General features: G+C 49.6%; 1 protein-coding gene across 3 annotated transcripts in view; it reads left to right on the plus strand.

Annotated features, from left to right (window-relative positions):
* RBL1 (RB transcriptional corepressor like 1) overlaps positions 1-21,159 on the plus strand; it is a 170,647-nt gene that overhangs the window by 42,402 nt on the left and 107,086 nt on the right. For all 3 annotated transcript variants that reach the window (XM_088480668.1, XM_088480670.1, XM_088480669.1), the window contains exons 4-5: positions 9,383-9,447; positions 10,953-11,081. In XM_088480668.1, the coding sequence (XP_088336794.1) occupies positions 9,383-9,447; positions 10,953-11,081 (194 nt within the window). The remainder of the gene's footprint in view (positions 1-9,382; positions 9,448-10,952; positions 11,082-21,159) is intronic.

The following is a 21,159-nucleotide window of genomic DNA, read 5'->3' on the forward strand; positions in this document are numbered from 1 at the left end:
CCTTGCAGGGGGGGCAGCACGGCCGGCTATGGCCATTTGCTGGGTTGCCAGAGCGATGGAGCGCTGGGCGGATTCATTAGAGGCTTCTTTTGAATCCGACTGTCCGGCCGATCAGGCGGAGTTGATTGGCAATCTCCGTGATTCGGCCACCTACATCAACGAGGCGGCTCTAGACATTAGTACTCTGGTGTCTAGAATTTCTTCAGCAGCGGTAGCTGCTCGTCGCACCTTGTGGCTGCGATCCTGGAAGGCGGACGCAGATTCCAAGAAAGGTCTGGAAGCGTTGCCGTTTACCGGAGAAGTTCTCTTCGGTCCGGATCTGGATAAGATTGTGGCCACGCTGGCGGCAGCCAAATCTGCCTGTCTCCCGTCGGCCGCTGCTCCTTCTGGTTCGGGACCATCGTCCTTTCGGTCATCTAGGGCCCAGGGCAGGCCCAAACCACAGTCGTTTCCTCGACAGGCTGGCCCTAAGAAATCGGTCAAGCCCCGGAAGCAGGCATGGAGTACCAGACGTCCGGCCCCCAAGCCAGATGACAAGCCTGCGGCCTGACGGTCCGGGCCTCCCTTTGGGGGATCCCAGGGTGGGAGGCCGCCTGCTACAGTTCGCCCAGTGTTGGTCGACCACTACGACAGACACTTGGGTTCTGGAGGTGGTTTCCCACGGATACGCCCTCTCCTTCCGGCACAGACCCCCGGCTCGCTTCTTCACCACGGGTCTCCCATCAGACCGGAACAAGGCTACGGAGCTGTGGAAGGTATTGCACACTATGCTCCAGGCTGGAGTTATAGTGGCGGTTCCATTCTCCCAGAGGGGCCAGGGTTTCTATTCAAATCTATTTTTGGTACAGAAACCCAATGGGTCATATCGTCCGATACTCAACCTCAAAGCACTCAACAAGTCTTTGCGGGTCCCGAAGTTTCGGATGGAGACCCTACGGTCCATCATTCTGGCGCTGGAACCTGGGGACTACTTGGTGTCATTGGACATACAGGACGCTTACCTGCATGTCCCTATTCTTTGGCGCCATCAACAGTTCCTCAGGCTTGCAATCAGCAGCGACCACTTCCAGTTTCGGGCGTTACCTTTTGGCCTGGCAACAGCACCACGTGTTTTCACCAAGGTGATGGCGGTCATGGCGGCTTCTCTGCGGCTGCAGGGAGTCCGCATGTTGCCGTATTTGGACGACCTGTTATTGGTGGCAGGATCTCCAGAGCTCCTGTTACGCCACTTGGACCTGACCATTGCACTGCTGCAACGGCACGGCTGGCTAATCAACTGGCAGAAGTCCACTCTAATCCCGTCTCGGAGGATTCTGCATCTTGGAGCCTTATTGGACTCGGGACAGCAAAGGATCTTCGTGACGGAGGACAAGATCTCTGCTTTACAGTCAAGGGTGCGCAGTTGTCTGCACAGCCGCCGGGTGTCCTTACACTCGGCGATGAGGTTACTGGGCTCCATGGTGTCGGTGTTCGACATGGTGGAATACGCCCAGTTTCACTCCAGACCTCTGCAGCACCTGATCCTGTCCAAGTGGAACGGGCTGACTCAGTCTCTGAAGTCCCAGACGATTGTGCTCACCCAGGAGGTTCGCCTGTCCCTTACGTGGTGGTTACAGACGACCCACCTCAACAAGGGACGTCCGTTCTGGGTTCCAAATTGGGTCCTGTTGACAACGGACGCCAGTCTTCGGGGCTGGGGAGCAGTTTCGGGTCCACACTTGTTCCAGGGCAGGTGGACGCCGACAGAAGCGGAGCTTCCAATAAATATCTTGGAACTCCGTGCGGTCTTCAATGCTCTCCAGCAGGCACAGCGGTTTCTCCAGGGTCGCCCGGTGCAGGTCCAGTCGGACAACGCTACCACCGTGGCCTACATAAACAGGCAAGGAGGAACTCGCAGTCGGGCGGCTCTCGTAGAGGTCTCTCGGATCCTGGTTTGGGCGGAGCGCAATCTTCCGGCCATATCAGCGGTCTTCATCCCGGGAGTGCTCAATTGGGAGGCGGACTTTCTAAGTCGCCAGGACGTTCATCCGGGGGAATGGTCCCTGCACCCGGACGTTTTTCAACTACTGGTGGACAGGTGGGGTCTTCCAGAAATCGACCTCATGGCGTCCCGGCACAACAACAAGTTGCCGGTGTACGGGTCTCGCACAAGAGACAAAGGGGCGTCTCTGGTGGATGCTCTGTCCGTCCGGTGGACGTTCCGGTTCGCATACCTGTTCCCTCCGGTCTCCCTTCTTCCACGGGTAATCCGGAAATTCAAACAGGAAGGAGGGACGCTCCTGTTGATAGCTCCCGCGTGGCCCAGACGGCACTGGTTCTCAGACCTTCAGGGTCTGTCCGTGGACATTCCTCTGCGTTTGCCGCTACGACCGGACCTTCTGTCTCAGGGTCCTTGCCTTCACCCGGACCTGACTCGGCTGTCTTTGACGGCGTGGCTGTTGAGACGGCCATGCTGAGGTCCCGGGGGTTTTCCAGCTCTGTGGTGCGTACCATGTTACGAGCTCGGAAACCGTCTTCCGCGAGGATATACCATCGCGTGTGGCATACGTTCTTCCAGTGGTGTCGACCGAGAGGTTATGCACCGCGGGAGTTTCGTCTGTCTCGGATTCTCGCCTTCCTGCAAGCGGGACTAGATCATGGGCTTCGCCTTGCTTCTTTGAAGGTACAGGTTTCGGCCCTATCTGTCTGGTTTCACCGTAGGATTGCTACAATCCCGGATGTGCGCACCTTTATGCAGGGTGTTCTCCGCATTCAGCCGCCCTTTGTTCCACCTGTGGCGCCTTGGGATTTGGCTGTGGTCCTGAGGGCTCTCCAAGGACCGCCGTTTGAACCACTGGGCTCAGTGGATCTTAAATGGCTAACAGCTAAGACTGTTTTCCTTCTGGCCATTGCTTCGGCCAGACGTGTTTCTGAGTTAGGGGCTCTTTCTTGTAGACCCCCTTTCTTGGTTTTTTATGGGAACAGGGCAGTGCTCCGCACTCGGCCCGAGTTTCTTCCCAAAGTTATTTCCCAGTTTCATATTAACGAGGAAATAGTTGTTCCGGCCTTTAACTCACCGGGTCTTTCCGTGGGTGAGGCCTCATTGGATGTTGTGCGGGCCTTAAGGACTTATGTTGACCGCACTTCTTCGTTTAGGAAGTCGGACGCTTTGTTTGTCCTCTTTGGCTTCCGTAAAAAGGGTTGGCCTGCTTCAAAGCAAACTTTGGCAGCCTGGATCCGTATGGCTATTTCTGAAGCTTATCTTCATGAAGGCCTACCGGTCCCTCCTTCTCTGAAGGCTCATTCCACTAGGTCTGTGGGTCCTTCGTGGGCAGCTCGACGTGGTGCCTCGGCAGTTCAGATCTGCAAGGCTGCTACGTGGTCTTCTGTCCATACCTTCGTGAGGTATTACAGGTTTGACACCTTCGCCTCTCAGGATGCTTCCTTCGGGCGGCGGATTCTCCTTTCTGCACAGGAGCGTCCCCACCCTTAAAGGATACTGCTTTGGGACATCCCCAAGGTATCCTGTGGATACCCTATGGACCCTGAAGTAGAAAATATGAGATATGGTAAGAACTTACCCTTGTTATCTCTATTTCTACGAAGTCCATAGGGTTCCACAGGACTCCCGCCCTGTCGCACCTGTGCTGCAGATGGGCTTTGCTCTGGTCACCGGTTTTCCGTCTCCCTCTGGTGAGAATGTGATTCTTGTATGTGTCCAGATCTTTGTTCTCTCTCTTCCTTCTCCTCCTCCGGCCTATGGCTTGGTAACTAACTGAGGTGCCTTGGCCCGGGGGCGGGGTATAGGAGGGGGACCTAGTGCATCCTGGGAGGCTGAAAGCTTAACTCTTTGGTGCCCTGCGACTGACGTCACACCTATACCCCAAGGTATCCTGTGGAACCCTATGGACTTCGTAGAAATAGAGATAACAAGGGTAAGTTCTTACCATATCTCATATTATTGTATTTTATTCTAAGCTCTGCTTTATAACATATACATGTCCAGCGTGAACTCAGTCATTGCCTCAACCAAGGTCTTGGGTCAGTTCCTTCCATGACTAGCTAACTCAGTGTTGGCTAACCTTGACACTCCAGCTGTTATGGAACTACATAACCCAGCATGCACTGCTACAGTTTTGCTATTAGGGCATGCTAAAACTGGCAGGGCATGCTGGGATATATAGTTCCACAACAGCTGGAGTTTCAAGGTTAGCCAACACTGAGCTAACTATTGCTCATGTTCTACTTAAAGTATTATTGTCACCTATTATTCTTTTATGTAGGTACGTGTATGCATGTATAAATATATATGTACAATGTATTGCTTCTTGTACTTAGCTTAAAGACAAGGGCAAGATCTATTCTTATCAGTTTTATGTCTGATATCTAGCATATTTAAAAGGTAAGATGCTGCGATTGGAGGCTGGACTGACCTGATGCGATCGTTTGGAACAATAACTCTGCTTTACAAATTTATATGTTTATATATGTAGGTGCATATATAAATATATGTATAAAATAGGTATACCTATAATGCCACAGTCTTTAGGTGTACCTATAATTCCAAATTTAATTATAACAGAGTAGCCTATGGACCCAGTTAGTACTCGGAAGGGGATGCCACCTGGGGCCAGGAGTTATAGGCTATATAACGAGAAAAGTAACTAGGCACTTGGTGAGTGAATGACACACCCTGAAAACTGATTGGGGTAGTCAGTCCCAGAAATATATATGAACATACTAGGCAAAAAGCAGCTGGTGAATCGGGGGGTGAATACAGCGCGCTGGGGTAAGTTCTTCAATGCTGTAAAGGGGGGCTTTATATTATACAGTGTGACAGCCGTGGCTGTCTCACACACGCCTGGTTCCTTCCTCGATACTCTGAGAGGGAGACTGCTGCATCCCATAGCAGAGAAATTACAGAGCGCGCACAGTGCAGCCCCGCCATTTTGTGTTTATTTTACAATGGGAAGATGCGTCCTTCTGCTCCTAGGAAGGCAGTTCAGTATGGGGAGCTTCAATGCTAGATGCTGTGCTGATAGGAGGAGGGCTGCCACATCCCGCTCTCTAGGGGATGGATTTCAGCCTGGTGCGCACCTCTACGTCCTTGCAGGTACAAGGTTCGATTTTAAAAAAAAGGTTGTATTTATTAGATAAAAATTATTCTGATCCGATAAGCATTAAACCAGAGTTGCACATGTTGCATAAATTATGAATGAAAGGAATAATAAGCAAATCACTGAAATAAGCACATAGTCCTGTAACCTGAATAGACAATAATCCCAGAGTAATGGTTTATGATTATTACTCAATAGTCAAGGATGTTTTTATATTAGCCGGCTGTAGGTGAAAATTTGCACAAAAATCCTAAATGAAGGAATCTGGCTTTAGCAGCAGAGTTTACCTGTGTTGATTGCACAGTCAGTCACGGTATCGCTAGTGAAGGCTCTCACCTATTTGAAGGGAGCCTGGATCTCCGTGTAATATCTGTGGTAAGCGGCACTGACCCCAGTCACAGTGAATGATAGCTCCGTTTACCAGCTGGTCTTGTGCACCGGGGAGAGTGAGGCGCTTATTCTTCTTTGCTGCTGGTTGCAGTGTAAGGGCACATGTGGTGTGTGCCAGTGGGGTGTCAGCTCAACCTTGGAGAGGGAGCCGATCGCATCCTAGGTGGCCGGACTGGCAGAGGGCTCCAAGTGATTGGGGATGGAGCGGACCGCAGTGAATATCCAATTTGAAAGAATAAGTCTGTGTAGCCTGAGTGGCATCAGGTAGTAGGACAAAGATGCCAGAGCAGCGTTGAAACGCGTTGGTGACTTCTTTGCCACAACCCTCATTGTCCTACTACCTGATGCCGCTCAGGCTACACAGACTTATTCTTTCAAATTGGATATTCACTGCGGTCCGCTCCATCCTCAATCACTTTGAGCCCTCTGCCAGTCCGGCCGCCTAGGATGCGATCGGCTCCCTCTCCTAGGTTGAGCTGACACCCCACTGGCACACACCACATGTGCCCTTGCACTGCAGCCAGCAACAAAGAAGAATATTACCAGATTATTACACGGAGATCCAGGCTCCCTTCAAATAGATGATAGCCTTCACTAGCGATACCGTGACTCTGACTGTGCAATTATCACAGGTAAACTCTGCCGCTAAAGCCAGATTCCTTCATTTAGGATTTTTGTGCAAATTTTCACCTACAGCCGGCTAATATAAAAACATCCTTGACTACTGAGTAGTAATCATCAACCATTACTCTGGGATTATTGTCTGTGCAGGTTACAGGACTATGTGCTTATTTAAGTGATTTGCTTATTTTTCCTTTCGTTCATAATTTACGCAACATGTGCAACTCTGGTGTAATGCTTATTGGATCAGAATAATTTTTATCTAATAAATACAACCTTTTAAAATAAATAACCTTGTTATATTGTATTCACCCCCTGATTCACCAGCTGCTTTTTGCCTTGGAAGTTATAGGCTATATACTTATATATTTATTCTTGGGTGCTCGCTTCGGCAGCACGCTAAATTTCTTTGGAAAACTGGGTTCTAATGTCCAGTATACAATTATTAGGTGACTATAGACTAGAGTCCTGTTATACAACTTACATTGTGACTTCTAGTTCGGGACCATATATATGTCCTGTGGCCTTCTGACCACTCATGTATGAAAGAATATGTAGTTACATTAATGCTCCTGGAGCATTCGCTGTCTAGGTTCAGCTCATGACAATATCTATGGCACCCCTTTTCGGCAGGGGGGGCATATTATTTATAACTACACTCCAGTGGTGCACTTGACAGCGCACGGTAAGTACTTCAAGAACCGATGTGTAAAATATAAGACACTAATGGTGGGTACACACTACACGATATGCTCCCTGAGCGATATCGTGTAGTGTTGTCCCCAGCAGGCTGTGCTCAATGTCGTTCATGACATTGAGCACAGCCGTTGAACGATATCATTAACGATATCATTCAGCACCGGGCTCTCTCCCCCATTCCCTGACATGCAGCAACCTGACGAGGTCGTCAGGTTGGCCTTCATGTCAGCCCGATGAACGATAATGGCGAACGACCTGCGGGAACGCGCGTCGTCGTTATCGTTCATCTTTTGGGGTTTAAAAATGGACGATAAAGTGTACGACTGAACGATATCGTTTTCGGTCAGTCGTCCACTTTATCGCCCAGTGTGTACGCACCATAAGGGGTCTATTTACTAAGCAGTGTTAGGAGACAGAGTGAAAAGTGATAAGGTGCCAGCCAATCAGCTCCCAACTGTCATTTTTCAAACACAGCCTGTGAGATGACAGTTAAGGTGCCAGCCAATCAGCTCCTATCACTTTTCACTCTGTCTCCTAACACTGCTTAGTAAATAGACCCCTTAGAATGCAATATGTTATGTTCTATGTAAGTTCTTATCTCCTGGTGCAGGAGTCTGACAAGTTAACTTACTCTGTTGGTACTAACTCTTCCTTTCAAAGAGAGAGACTTCCCATGCAGCTTTGTTTATGCAGTGTGTATATGGGTGTCTATTCTAATATATTCCCATTCCTTGTATGAATATTTCCTAATAAGCGGGAAAACCTGTTTCCACCTTAACTGGGGTTATGATTACAGATATATCCCTTTATTTTATTGGGATAACATACACATTCTATGTCTATGTACAGGTACCCTTCTCAGTATAAATTCCGGTATCACTTGTCGCAGAGTGGCCAAGCTATTTCAGTAAATTGAGTCTCTAAAGCAGTGCACCCTAGGTACATTTCCTATCAGAACATAGGAAATCCAGTTTCTATTCCAACCTTGGGGCTTATATGGTTAATTCCAACAGACTGCAGTTACTGCTCCTATGCCTGAAGGCAGGAGGGCTGCCCACTGATATAGGCACGTTCAGGCCTGGGTTGCATTATCTTGGTGGGCATCAAGTAAATTTTTACAGATATGGTTATACTGATGTTTGAACCTCTGAAAGGAGTTGTATTCTCTCAACGCCACATCTGCCTCATGCCCAGTGGGATCTCTACTCGTTGGAGACTTTTATGATTTTACCCTTCCACTGGTTGACAACCCTGTAATTAGTTGGACCTCCAGAGTAGTCCGGATTGACTGTTTGGAAGTGGCTTGGCCTCCATGTATACTCTTGTTAGAGGAGTCTCTGGACAGCTCAGCTCTGTATCCGTAGATTGATATCATTATACATATATCTATATGATTTTGTTTTTGTCTGGCAGTGTGGAGATTCTGCTGTCTGAGACTGTTGCATCCTCCTGTTTTAGACTCTGGTACAGTTTTATCGAGTTTGTTCTCATGTTACTGCCCTTCTCCTCTTTTTGGGACTCTCTGCTGCCAACGGTCCTGGTTGGTCTGTTTTACGGTGTTCTGATGATTCTTGTCTGCTGTCGTCCACTAGATAGCTGTTTTGTTCCATTCGACATACGCTGTATGTGGGGAAATTCTGTGGCTGTTTAGCAAGGAGTTTTGATTGTCTCCTGTGCTCTACGTCGCTTGTCCTCAGCACTTGCTTTTCACTTGGGCCTCTGGTTCTTGGCGATCGCTATTTCGGTTGCTCGCTGGGTCGGCATGTTCTCAGCGCTTCCCATCCGGGAGGTTAGCTTTGGGTCATCCCCACTGTCTTGAACTCCAGTGTCCCCTAGTGGATGAAGGAGAAAACAGGATTTTGGTACTTACCGATAAATCCCTTTCTCAGATTCCACAGAGGACACTGGCCGCCCGCCCATCGCTGCGTTCCTGCCGTTTTGTTTGGTTTATTATATGGTTGTGTGACTGGATGGGTTACCTGCAGTGGGTTCCTCTGTGTTCCTTCAGTCGGATTTCTCCTTCTCCTCGTTTCCTTTTGTCCTCTGTCTTCTCTCGGGCTCAGTTTCTTAAACTGGGGCTGATGAGGCATAGAGGGGGAGGAGCCAGTCACACTTCTAAATTATTTAAAGTGATAAGGCTCTACTCTACCACCGTCTATACCCCCACTGTCTTGACCTCCATTGTCCCCTGTGCAATCCGAGAAAGGGATATATCGGTAAGTACCAAAATCCTGTGTTTTTTTTAGTTTGTTTTCTTTTTATTCCTAGACTAGAGGGGAGAATAGGTAGAAAGATTAGTTTGTGCCTTTACTGATGGTGGGACTTAACCTCATTGGTCAGTCTTTGTCTCCCATTTGCTTTGTAAAAATTCCAGTTTTGAGCCATATGAAATAAATACAAATCACTTTACTCAATTTACGTCCAGTAATGTGAGCTTTTTGTCTGTTTATATAGGATCTGACTATATCCTTTGCTTATTGAGAACTGCTCCCTGTACTAAAATGACCAGTTACCTGTAATTTTGTAATCTGTGTGGCTGATGAATACTGATCTAAGCTTTAAACTCTGCTTTGTAGGAAATTGCAGTGTAATGTTAAAGACCTCTTCAACTTCTGCTGGACCTTATTCGTATATGCAAAGGGTGAGTCTTGTCTTTATATTTATGCTTTACTTCAGGGGTTCTCAAATCCAGCCCCCAAGTACCAGCAACAGTCATGTTTTGTGGATTTCTTTGATCATACACTGGTGAGTTAATCCAGTGTTCTCCCCAAATTTTTCCAGCCGGGTGGAATCAAGAAGTAGCCGGGTGGGGGCCTTCGCAATAATAAAATGTTTTAAATCCTGACCTTATAATGATATAAACTTGAGATAACATTTTATATGTTCTCCTCTTCTTTTTAGAGGCCCAGTCGTTTGCAGCTTTTTCATAAGCAAAGTTTGTAGGATCAGGACCCTCTAGTGATATCGGCATCAGGCTACTTGGTGCTGGCACCACATAATTAATTTTTTTTACAGCTCCCAGATAGTGTCCCCAATTGCAGGCTCCACAGATACTGTCCCCAATTGCTGGTAGTGGCACCACAATTTATTTTCTATACAGCTCCCAGATACTGTCTGTGCTTTTATACAGGGGGAGGGATATCTGCCCTCCAGCCTGACACCGCCCCTGCACTGTGATGGACCCGAGCTGCACAACCCGGCACTCCACCCCCCTCTGCCTCAATGCGCCGTGTCCCATCTCCTGGAACCCTCACTAACATCGCATGTCCTTATTGCCGGCAGGCACGGAGATTCAGATGGGAAGAACACGTGATGTCGGCGCTGCGCGGCGTCACATCCTGTGTCCGTGGCAACAATAGCGGGTTGAGGATGACGGGACGCGGCGCATTGGAGTTGGGCCGAGTGCCGGGCAGTAAGTTTTGGGATGCAGCGCATTGGAGCAGGGGGAAGTGCTGGGCGGCAGCTGTTTCTTGCCGGGCGTTGCGCCCGCAACAAACAGCCTGGTGAGAACACTGTAGTCTATTTTGCTAGGTTGAAAATTTTCCCAAGTTTTTTCAGACCGAAATCCTAAAACCAGGAACTGTTGGAAAAACTTGAAACTTGAGGTTGAGATCCACTGATTTACTTTCTATAATGTATTTTGTTATAGCATGAATGATTGCAAAAGCTGGCCACACATCTTAATCATTACCTTTACAACCTACCAACTAGTTGGCTGCTTGGAATGAAAACCCAGTAATATATAGGAGCAAAAGGACAACTGGCCATTTGCTCCCAAACGCTGGAAAACGGTTGTTTAGACAAGTTGGTTGAATGAAATGGATATAATCAACTTGTCTGAACAACCATTTTCATCTGTTTTCCAGTGTTTGAGAGCAAACAGCCAATTGTGGTTTGCTCCCATACATTACCACATTTTCATTCCAACTTATCTACTACTTGGCTTGTTGGAAAGAAAATCTTTTAGCTGTCAGCCAGCTTTAATTGGCACTGATGTCTAGACCAAAGAATGTAGAAAACAATGGTGAAGGAGATGGTTTTTAAATATTTGTGTAACATTTGTTTCAAAATTCTATATGGATTTACGGACATTTATGTGAGGTTATGATTTGACCTTAATTCTTTTTTTTTTTTTTTTTTTTTTAGGAAATTTTACCCGGATAAGCGATGATTTAGTTAATTCTTATCACTTACTTTTGTGCTGCCTGGATTTAGTTTATGTTCACACTTTGCAATGTCCCCATAAAGAAGATTTGCTGCATCCATCATTTACAGGTAAGTTTACAGCGAGTTTACTATCATATGGTTTATTTGTATACCGATATTATCTTCATAAACTACCTGAAATATATATATGACAATGAATTTAAATGTGTGGTGATGCAAGCTTAAAGAAGCTTATTTGACCCTTATCTGGGCAATGCACCGATTTTGTTTTCTTGTACTGACTGAAACTAGAATTACAAACTTAACATTCTAATGTAATGTGTGTGCATATGTGTCTGTGTGTGTGTATATATATATTATTTTGTGTGTAGATAGGTTATATAAAGTGTCTTGTTAATTCCATCTCAAAAAATGCGTTTTAATTTTCATTAAAACCATGAGTTTGCACGGTATTGATTTTAAAGATCCAGCGCGATTCCATCTGCAGAAGTGCACAATTTCTGTCTCCAACTATGTTTGTGTGTGTGTAATGCTCCAAGTGTGGCTGTATACAGCCATGCTTTCCATCCACTGAATTTTAAGTCTGCTTCCCCTTCTCAGCTGTGAATCTGGGCATGTTAAAACTGTCAGGGCATGGTGGGAGGTTTAGTTCAACATCAGCTGGAGGGCCGCTTATTGCTTACCCCTAGACCAGACTGGACACTATTCACTATGCAGATGTGAGGGCATGTCACCTAGTGTCAAAATCTCTGGCAAAGTACATTAAGAATTTTCACAATTGAGAAGCTTTAATAAAGCAAAAAAAGTTAATCTGTTAGCAGTTGCAACTACTGTTCTATGAGCTTTGCTACTTTCAATAAGAAAAAATATTGTCTGTTTGCGATGTAGCTTTCCAAGGGCAAAGTGGTGGTGCTCCTAATGAATTTTGCAAAACAAGGATGGTGTGGTCAGGTTGAGTCTTAAGCTGGGTACACACTGACAGATATATTGGTCGATCAATTGATTGGCCAATATATCTGGTGTCCGTCGGCCAGTGTGTACCAGTAATATGTCTGTGAACGACGTCGTTCACAGATATATCGCGTCGACTGTGCTGCATAACAGATGGACAGATATCTGCAGACATAACTGTCCATCAGCAAGTGTGTATGGCCAGTCTGCCGAATGCCCGTACACATGCAGACGCGGGGAGGGGGGGAGCCCCCTCCCTGGCCAGTGGGGCCAACGATTGCCTGGAAGACGATGGTAGTTCAGTCTGTATGAATGACCATCTACAGATTTATCTGCAAATCACTCGATCTGCAGATATATCTGCTAGGTGTGTACCTGGCTTTCCCCTTGAGAAGGACCTGTTCACTGAATGAAGGTGTTATCAGAAGAATAATCAGAGTAACATGTTTTTTGGAATGCCTTCTACTCAGCCTGTGAGTGAGGAGAATCTTACTGGCCTCCATTTTGTGCTGTACAGCCTCCTGGCTTTTTTTTTTTTTCATTTTTTCAGGTGCCGGTGACTTCATTGTTTGTAAGCTTCCTGGGTTAAGCGACTATTCTTTCATCTGTTATAGTGAGCAGAAAATCCTAGTCTTCAGCTGCTACTAAAATGGAAAAGTTTGCTAGATCTGTGCCATTGCAGGTTCCTGGTCAGTCTCCTTTAGATTCTCAATCCTCCATTGTGTGTTCTTCCAGAATCTGCTACTCTTTCTTGTCCTACAAATGGAACAATTCTTACAAGCTATTATGGACTCTGAAAAGTGAGTTTTGGGTTGGTATTGCTGGAGTACATATTGGCTTGTTCTTGATGCAAAAAATAAAGGACGATATCAGTGAGATGGGTAATTTTATCTCTCTGGTTCCTGGGCTTTATCATTCTCTGGTAACTCAAATGGTGTTCTGTCAGCAGAAATGAATGGACTCTCTTGGTTGGCTTGCCGGAGAAGGTGGAGAGTTTACTGAAATCCTGGTTGCTCCTCAATTTGCTGTGGAAAACGGGGTTCCCACCAGGGCACCTTGGAGAACTTTAATTGCAAAAGTCTTGCACTATAAAGACCGGACGCTGTCTTGTGCCTTGCTCGGGTTAAGGAATACAATGGGCTGTTTTTTTTTTTTTTCTATACTTTACTGCTGAGAAATTCCTGTTGCAAATTTACTCCAGTCAAGAGAAGTTTGCAAGACTTGGTTACCAAATGCTAGAGATGTCTGATTCATCTTGCCTGAATATGCCATGCGATGCAAGACACCTGATGTGAGTGAGCCTCCAGGTCCTGTGCGACTCGATGGTCGTCTTTTTTTTTTTTTTTTCTTCTTCAGAATCCATAGGGGGTCCACAGGGTTGACCTTGGGGTAATAGGTTGGGAACCAAATCCGGGCACCACACAGTTAAGCTTTTAGCTCCCAGGATGCACTGGGTCCACTCTCCCTATAATCCCGCCCCCAAGCCAGAGGCACCTCAGTTTGCGTAGGTGTCCTGCCGTAGTCGGGTCACCGTTAGCGCAGTGGGGGCTGATTAGCAGCCCCTAAGTTTAATGTAGGAGTTTTAATTTTATTTTATTTTTAGAACCCTCCAGAGCAGCAGGGTCAGACTGTCCATTGGACGTCCAAGCTGCCACTCCTCCACCCTGCCGTGACGCCAGCACAGATCTGGGAATCGCGGGGGACCCCAGAGTCTGTACTGGCCAGGCTCTGCGGGAATCCCAAGGCTGCAGCCAGATCGACGGGGATTAGATGACCCGCGTGTGTAACATGCAGCCTCCGGTCTCTGGGGACAGACCGTAGGCGCTAGCAGCGCTGGCGGGCTCCCCCTCTGTAGAGGCAAACCCCGTGTGACCGCTAGACCACCAGGGACTTCAAGTTCGGCAGCGGGAGCCGGCGTCCCGGGGGTTAATTGCTAGCCAGGGGAGGCAGCCTTCCCTGTCTAGCGGCTCCTCCCCTCAGCGCGCCTTTCCTGTGTGTGCTCTGGCGTCCCTGAGCTGCATACCTCCACGGGCCACGCTTCCTCTGAGGTCTACAGGCGGCCATTTTCTCTATGGTGCAGCAGCAGAACTCCTAGGATAAGTGAGGCCAGTCCCCCTGCGTACCTGGCCATTTGGGTGAGTATACACAGCGCTATAGCCTTCCCAGACACTGAATCTGAGCAGTTGAATGTAGCGACATTTGCAGTATATTATATGTAATGTTTATGTATATATATGTCTGCATTGTATATGACTTATACTAGTGCTGACTGTTGGCTTTTTCTATCACCTGTCAGTGTATATCTATCCCTTTTCTTTGCAATCTGCCCTAATACAGGTGTACTTAGGGTGGTTCTGAGATCTCAGATGTATATACTTGTCAATATTTGTGAGGTTTGTCACATACTGTTGCGTGCAGCAAGTTGCCATATTTTAGATGGAATTGTATGTTGCATACGCTGATAATTGGTAGCTGCGGCTAATCTTAGCGTCAGTCAGGACCAGTATAGTGCTGCTTGATATTTCCACGTGGCTGGTCAGTCAGATAGGTCTGACCAGGAAATAGAGCACGATACTGCACCCATTTTTTTGCTATCCTGTGAGTCATGGACTGCAGGTGTGAGTACGGAGGATTTGACTCGGGAAGGGTTATGTGTAAAGTGCCATCAGGTGCCGGGCCCCTTAACGCACCCCCCTTGGGCGGTTTGTTTTCTCAAGACCCAGGCCTCCGTTGCGGATCGCGTGGCAGCCCCCATAGTTGTAACCCACTTGGGGTTACCTCAACATGCTACCCTTCCCTCTCAGGATATCTCGCAGTTCTTGCGGTTTACCCCTGTGACACAGACTATCGCTCCCTACCGGGGTTTTTCAAATTCCCTCAGGTTCAACAGCAGTCTGTCATTTCCCTTGCAGAGATTACCACGACAGCCACCCTGGGTGGATGATGTTTCTAAGGAATACAAGATATGATGTTTCGGACTCCTATACCTTTCACATGAGGGGAGCCTGAAACAAGCAGTATTATCCCCTCCTTGGGTGAGGGCGGCCGAGCCATCCTAGTTATAGAGGATTTAGAACCGGCACCTAAATCAAATCACCCTCAGTTTAAGTGTTAAAGTGTCTTTGGCTGTTTCCCCCCCCCCTCTGACCAGTCGGTGCATCACATGGCGGGAGTCTGGCAATTGCCAGATAGGAGGTATCCCCATTCCCTGAGGGTCATTGCAAGTCATAAGAATCACCTCATGGGGTGGATTCTCATGTTACTCGGCTGCTTAAGAGCGCTGCTATGCCTCCTATCCCTGCTCTGACGCATACGTAGGTGGTAACTTTGCCTGAAATCAATATACTCGCTTTCAGGGGCTGTTGCCTGTCCAACCATGGCTATCGCATGGGTGGCTAATGCTATTGAGTGCTGGGCTGATGCATTTGTGGAGCTTTTTCCCTCAAAAACTTCTGGCGATTAGATGTCTTTTGTTGCTCACATAAAAACTGCAGTTTCATATGTTGGAGTAACACCTTTGGATGCCAGTCTCCTAACCTTCAGGGTTTCGGCTGCGTCTGTATCTGCCGCCATACCTTATGGCTGCGCTCAGGGCCGGCAGAAGTGGACTCAAAGATAGGCCTTAAAAAGAAATACCCCATCTTGGGGAGATCTTGTTTGGTCCTGGCCTTAACAAGATTGTAGCACAGTATCACGAACGGCAAATTTCCGCTTTCAGCTACTCCCACTACAAGGCCTCAGACTAAGGGCTGTATTCAATTTGAGGTGCTAAGTCCGGATCCGCGGTAATTTACCACTGATGACGTCATTATCGCGTGTTTTGGTTTTACCCTGTATTCAATTTCAAAGACTTTCCGCCTAGGCGGAAAGTCAATGCAATGTAATAGGCGGTAAAGTATCGCCTATGAATGACAGGCGGTAAAAAGTGCAGAATTGGGGTTTTGGGTTGCAACGTTTCGGGAACCCCCATGCAGCCTTCAGACAGTCCCCCAAAGGTAATCTGTGTCAAAAAAATGTTAAAAAAACTTAAGGACACTCCAAAAATTGACTTTGAAAGCGGGAGCGAAAAAAAAAAAGTTGGGGTACAAACTTAAAAACTAGCGAACTTGACTCTGGGGGGGGTCCTCAAGTATGCCCCAAGTGTTTTTTTGATTGCAGGTGCTTGCGGCAGGTGGATTTTTCAAAATTTTTTTTAAGTCACTTTCTACTTCAGGGTCCATAGGGTATCCACAGGATACCTTGGGGTATAGGTGTGACGTCAGTCATCGGGCACCATAGAGTTAAGCTTTCAGCCTCCCAGGATGCACTAGGGTCCCCTCCTATACCCCGCCCCCGAGCCAAGGCACCCCAGTTTCGTTTGGTGCCCGGCCGAAGTCGGGTGCACCTGGTTGGAGTGGGGGCTAGAAGAGCCCCTGAAGCTTTTCTTCATGCAGCTGTGGCTGCACATCTGGATGTACAGCATGGACAGTCAGTCCTGACGTCCATGCTGTCTTCCCTACACCCCCGCCGGTACCAGAACGCCGGTACCGATCCAGGGATGCTGGTGAGCATCTGGGGTCACAGCTAGCGGTGACCCCAGATGTTCCGGACCATGGCCGGATTCAAGGGGGACAAAGGTAAGCAGCGGGGTCCGCGGTGGGTCCCCGCTGGTACATGGTCCAGAGTCCCCAGGCAGGGGGCTCCCTGGGGACTGGCTGCAGCGTGGAGCCAGGTAAGAACCTGCGCTTCCACTACCCCCCTGGGACAGCGGACCGCAGCAGAGCGGTAGCGCTGCGGCGTACCGGGGGTTAAATGCATGCCAGGGGAGCGCGCCTTCCCTGTCTCAGAGCCGGCGCCTCCCCGCTGCACACAGCCCTCTCTGCTCACTGCCGACTGGTCCTGTAGCAGCGCTCCTCCCCCAGGCCAGCCTCCTCTCTGCTCCTCGGCGGCCATCTTTCCAGAAAGCATGGTGAACGCTGCTGGAAGCACTGGACGGAAGCATTGTGGTCTGGGTCCCCCCGCATACCTCTCCTCCGCTGTGGCAGGTCTGTGTATGCAGCGCTGTGTCCTACCAGGCCCTGTGTCTGCGTAGTTGAGTGATCAGCGCTGTTAGTGCAGGAATTGATATTTCTTTGCATTGTATGTGACTGTGCTAGCGCTGCTGCCTGTAACTTTTCTTCTGACTGTCAGCTTTATTACTGTCCCTGTCCTTTCTGCTAAGCCCTTGCGGTGCGGTGCTGCAGTGTGGTCTCTCGCCTATTTAATATATAATTGGAGAGAGGGGTCACATACTTGGTGCCATCATGTCTGAAAGTGATTTTCTCCTCCGGCTACAGTGTACTACGTGTAAAGTACCGTGCGCGGAGGGCCTCTGCCGGCAGTGTTTGTCAATGGCGCGGCCTATTACGGTTACAGCACCGGTACAGGAGCCGCCCTGGGCTTGTTTCGCTCAGGCGCTTACGACCTTAGTGGGCCAGTTAGCTCCGCAGCCCGCGTTTACACAGATGGGTTTGTCCCAGCAGTCAGTGGTGTTGTCACCCATGCAGGGTTTCCCACGACAATTGGTGGTACCCCACAGTCTCCCTATTTCCCCGCTCCCGGTTTCTCAGGAGCCGGCGTGGGTTAACTCCCTGACGAGTTCTGTACAGCACTTGTCGGATGTGTTGCAAGGGGAGTCTGTGATGCGGCCTCATAGACGGCCGGTGGCGTCTCTGTCGGCTCCTTATGAGGATGACGACGTGACGTCTGATGATGGGGAGATTCTGGATCCTTACGATCAGGAACCTCTCCATACTAAGGATGCTGACGCCAAGTCCAAAGTATATATTCCTGGACTTATTCGGGCAGTCCGCACAGCCTTGGTGATTGAGGACGAAGTTCCCCCAGCGGCTAAATCCAAGTATGCCTTTTTTAAAGATGTGAAGGGCGATGCCACAGTCTTTCCTCTTTCGGGTCAGTTAGTGGACCATTTAGAGGAGGCGTGGAAACAGCCTGGCAAACGTTACCAGCCGCAAAGGCGCCTGGCGGTGGCTTATCCGTTCGCGGATAATTATTTTGCTAAGTGGGAATCCCCTCCACAGGTGGATTCTCACGTGACCCGTCTTGTCCGTAGTGCCACATTGCCGATGCCATCCATGTCCTCCCTTAAGGATGCTACGGACCGCAAGGTGGAGATCTGCCTGAAGTCCGCTTATTCCCCTGCGGGGGGGGGGCAGCACGGCCGGCTATGGCCATTTGCTCGGTTGCCAGAGCGATGGAGCGCTGGGCGTATTCATTAGAGGCGTCTTTTGATTCCGACTGTCCGGCCGATCAGTGATTCGGCCACTTATATCAACGAGGCGGCCTTAGACATTAGTACCCTGGTGTCTCGGATTTCTTCAGCAGCAGTGGCTGCTCGTCGCATCTTGTGGTTGCGATCCTGGAAGGCGGACGCTGATTCCAAAAAGGGTTTGGAGGCGTTGCCATTTACCAGAGAAGTTCTCTTCGGTCCGGATCTGGACAAGATTGTGGCCACGCTGGCGGCAGCCAAAGCGGCATGTCTCCCGTCGGCCGCTGCTCCTTCTGGTTCGGGTCCATCGTCCTTTCGGTCTTATAGGGCCCAGGGCAGGCCCAAACCACAGTCTTTTCCTCGACAGGCTGGTCCTAAGAAATCGGCCAAGCCCCGGAAGCAGGCATGGAGTACCAGACGTCCGGCCCCTAAGCCAGATGACAAGCCTGCGGCCTGACGGTCCGGGCCTCCCTTTGGGGGATCCCAAAGTGGGAGGCCGCCTGCTGCAGTTCGCCCGGTGTTGGTCGGTTACCACGACAGACACTTGGGTTCTCGAGGTGGTCTCCCAAGGGTACGCCCTCGCTTTCCGGCACAGACCCCCGGCTCGATTCTTCACCACGGGTCTACCATCAGACCGGAACAAGGCCACGGAGCTGCGGAAGGTCTTGCACACTATGCTCCAGGCTGGAGTTATAGTGCCTGTTCCATTCTCCCAGAGGGGCCAGGGTTTCTATTCAAATCTTTTTTTGGTGCAGAAACTCAATGGGTCGTATCGTCCGATTCTAAACCTCAAAGCTCTCAACAAGTCTTTGCGGGTGCCGAAGTTTCGGATGGAGACCCTACGGTCCATCATTCTGGCGCTGGAACCTGGGGACTACATGGTGTCATTGGACATACAGGACGCTTACCTGCATGTCCCTATTCTTTCGCGCCATCAACAGTTCCTCAGGTTTGCAAGCCGCAGCGACCACTTCCAGTTTCGGGCGTTACTTTTTGGCCTGGCGACAGCACCACGTGTGTTCACCAAGGTGATGGCGGTCATGGCGGCTTCTCTGCGGCTGCAGGGAGTCCGTATGTTGCTGTACCTGGACGACCTTTTATTAGTGGCAGGATCTCCCGAGCTCCTTCTACGCCACTTGGACCTGACCATTGCACTACTGCAACGGCACGGCTGGTTAATCAACTGGCAGAAGTCCACTCTAATCCCGTCTCGGCGGATTCTGCACCTCGGAGCCTTATTGGACTCGGGACAGCAAAGGATCTTCGTGACGGGGGAAAAGATCTCTGCTTTACAGTCGAGGGTGCGCAGTTGTCTCCACAGCCGCCGGGTGTCTCTACACTCGGCGATGAGGTTACTGGGCTCCATGGTGTCGGTGTTCGACATGGTGGAATATGCCCAGTTTCACTCCAGACCTCTGCAGCACCTGATCCTGTCCAAGTGGAACGGGCTGCCTCAGTCTCTGAAGTCCCAGACGATTGTGCTCACCCCGGAGGTTCGCCTGTCCCTTGCCTGGTGGTTACAGACGACCCATCTCAGCAAGGGACGTCCGTTCTGGGTTCCAAATTGGGTCCTGTTGACAACGGACGCCAGTCTTCGGGGCTGGGGAGCAGTTTCGGGTCCACACTTGTTCCAGGGCAGGTGCACGCCGACAGAAGCGGAGCTTCCAATCAATATCTTGGAACTCCGTGCGGTCTTCAATGCTCTCCGGCAGGCACATCGGGTTCTCCAGGGTCGTCCGGTACAGGTCCAGTCGGACAATGCTACCACCGTGGCCTACATAAACAGGCAAGGAGGAACCCGAAGTCGGGCGGCTCTCGTGGAGGTCTCTCGGATCCTGGTATGGGCGGAGCGCAATCTTCCGGCCATATCAGCGGTCTTCATCCCTGGAGTGCTAAATTGGGAGGCAGACTTTCTAAGTCGCCAGGACGTTCATCCGGGGGAATGGTCCCTGCACCCGGACGTTTTACAAATGCTGGTGGACAGATGGGGTCTTCCAGAGATCGACCTCATGGCGTCCCGGCACAACAACAAGTTGCCGGTGTACGGGTCTCGCACAAGAGACGAAGGGGCGTCTCTGGTGGATGCTCTGTCCGTCCGGTGGACGTTCCGGTTCGCATACCTGTTTCCTCCGATTTCCCTTCTTCCACGGGTAATCCGGAAATTCAAACAGGAAGGAGGGACGCTCCTGTTGATAGCTCCCGCGTGGCCCAGACGGTACTGGTTCTCAGACCTTCAGGGTCTGTCCGTGGACAGTCCTCTGCGGTTGCCGCTACGACCGGACCTTCTGTCACAGGGTCCCTGTCTTCACCCGGACCTGACTCGGCTGTCTTTGACGGCGTGGCTGTTGAGACAGCCATGCTGAGGTCCAGGGGGTTTTCCAGCTCTGTGGTGCGTACCATGTTACGAGCTCGGAAGCCGTCTTCCGCGAGGTTATACCATCGCGTGTGGCATACGTTCTTCCAGTGGTGTCGACCGAGAGGTTATGCACCGCGGGAATTTCGTCTGTCTCGGATACGCGCCTTCCTACAAGCGGGACTAGATCATGGGCTTCGTCTTGCTTCTTTTAAGGTACAGGTTTCGGCCCTGTCTGTGTGGTTTCACCGTAGGATTGCTACAATTCCGTATGTGCGCACCTTTATGCAAGGTGTTCTCCGCATTCAGCCGCCCTTTGTTCCACCTGTGGCACCTTGGGATTTGGCTGTGGTCCTGAGGGCTCTCCAGGGACCACCGTTTGAACCACTGGGCTCAGTGGATCTTAAATGGCTAACAGCTAAGACTGTTTTCCTTCTGGCCATAGCTTCGGCCAGACGTGTTTCTGATTTAGGGGCTCTCTTTCTTGATTTTTCATGGGAACAGGGCAGTGCTCAGCACGGCCTGAATTTCTTCTCAAAGTTGTTTCCCAGTTTCATGTTAACGAGGAAATTGTTGTTCCGGCCTTTAACTCACCTGGTCTTTCAGTGGGTGAGGCCACTTTGGATGTTGTGCGG

Source organism: Taudactylus pleione, unplaced genomic scaffold (assembly GCF_031769625.1).
Source record: "Taudactylus pleione unplaced genomic scaffold, aTauple2 ptg000256l, whole genome shotgun sequence".
Lineage (NCBI taxonomy): Eukaryota > Metazoa > Chordata > Amphibia > Anura > Myobatrachidae > Taudactylus > Taudactylus pleione.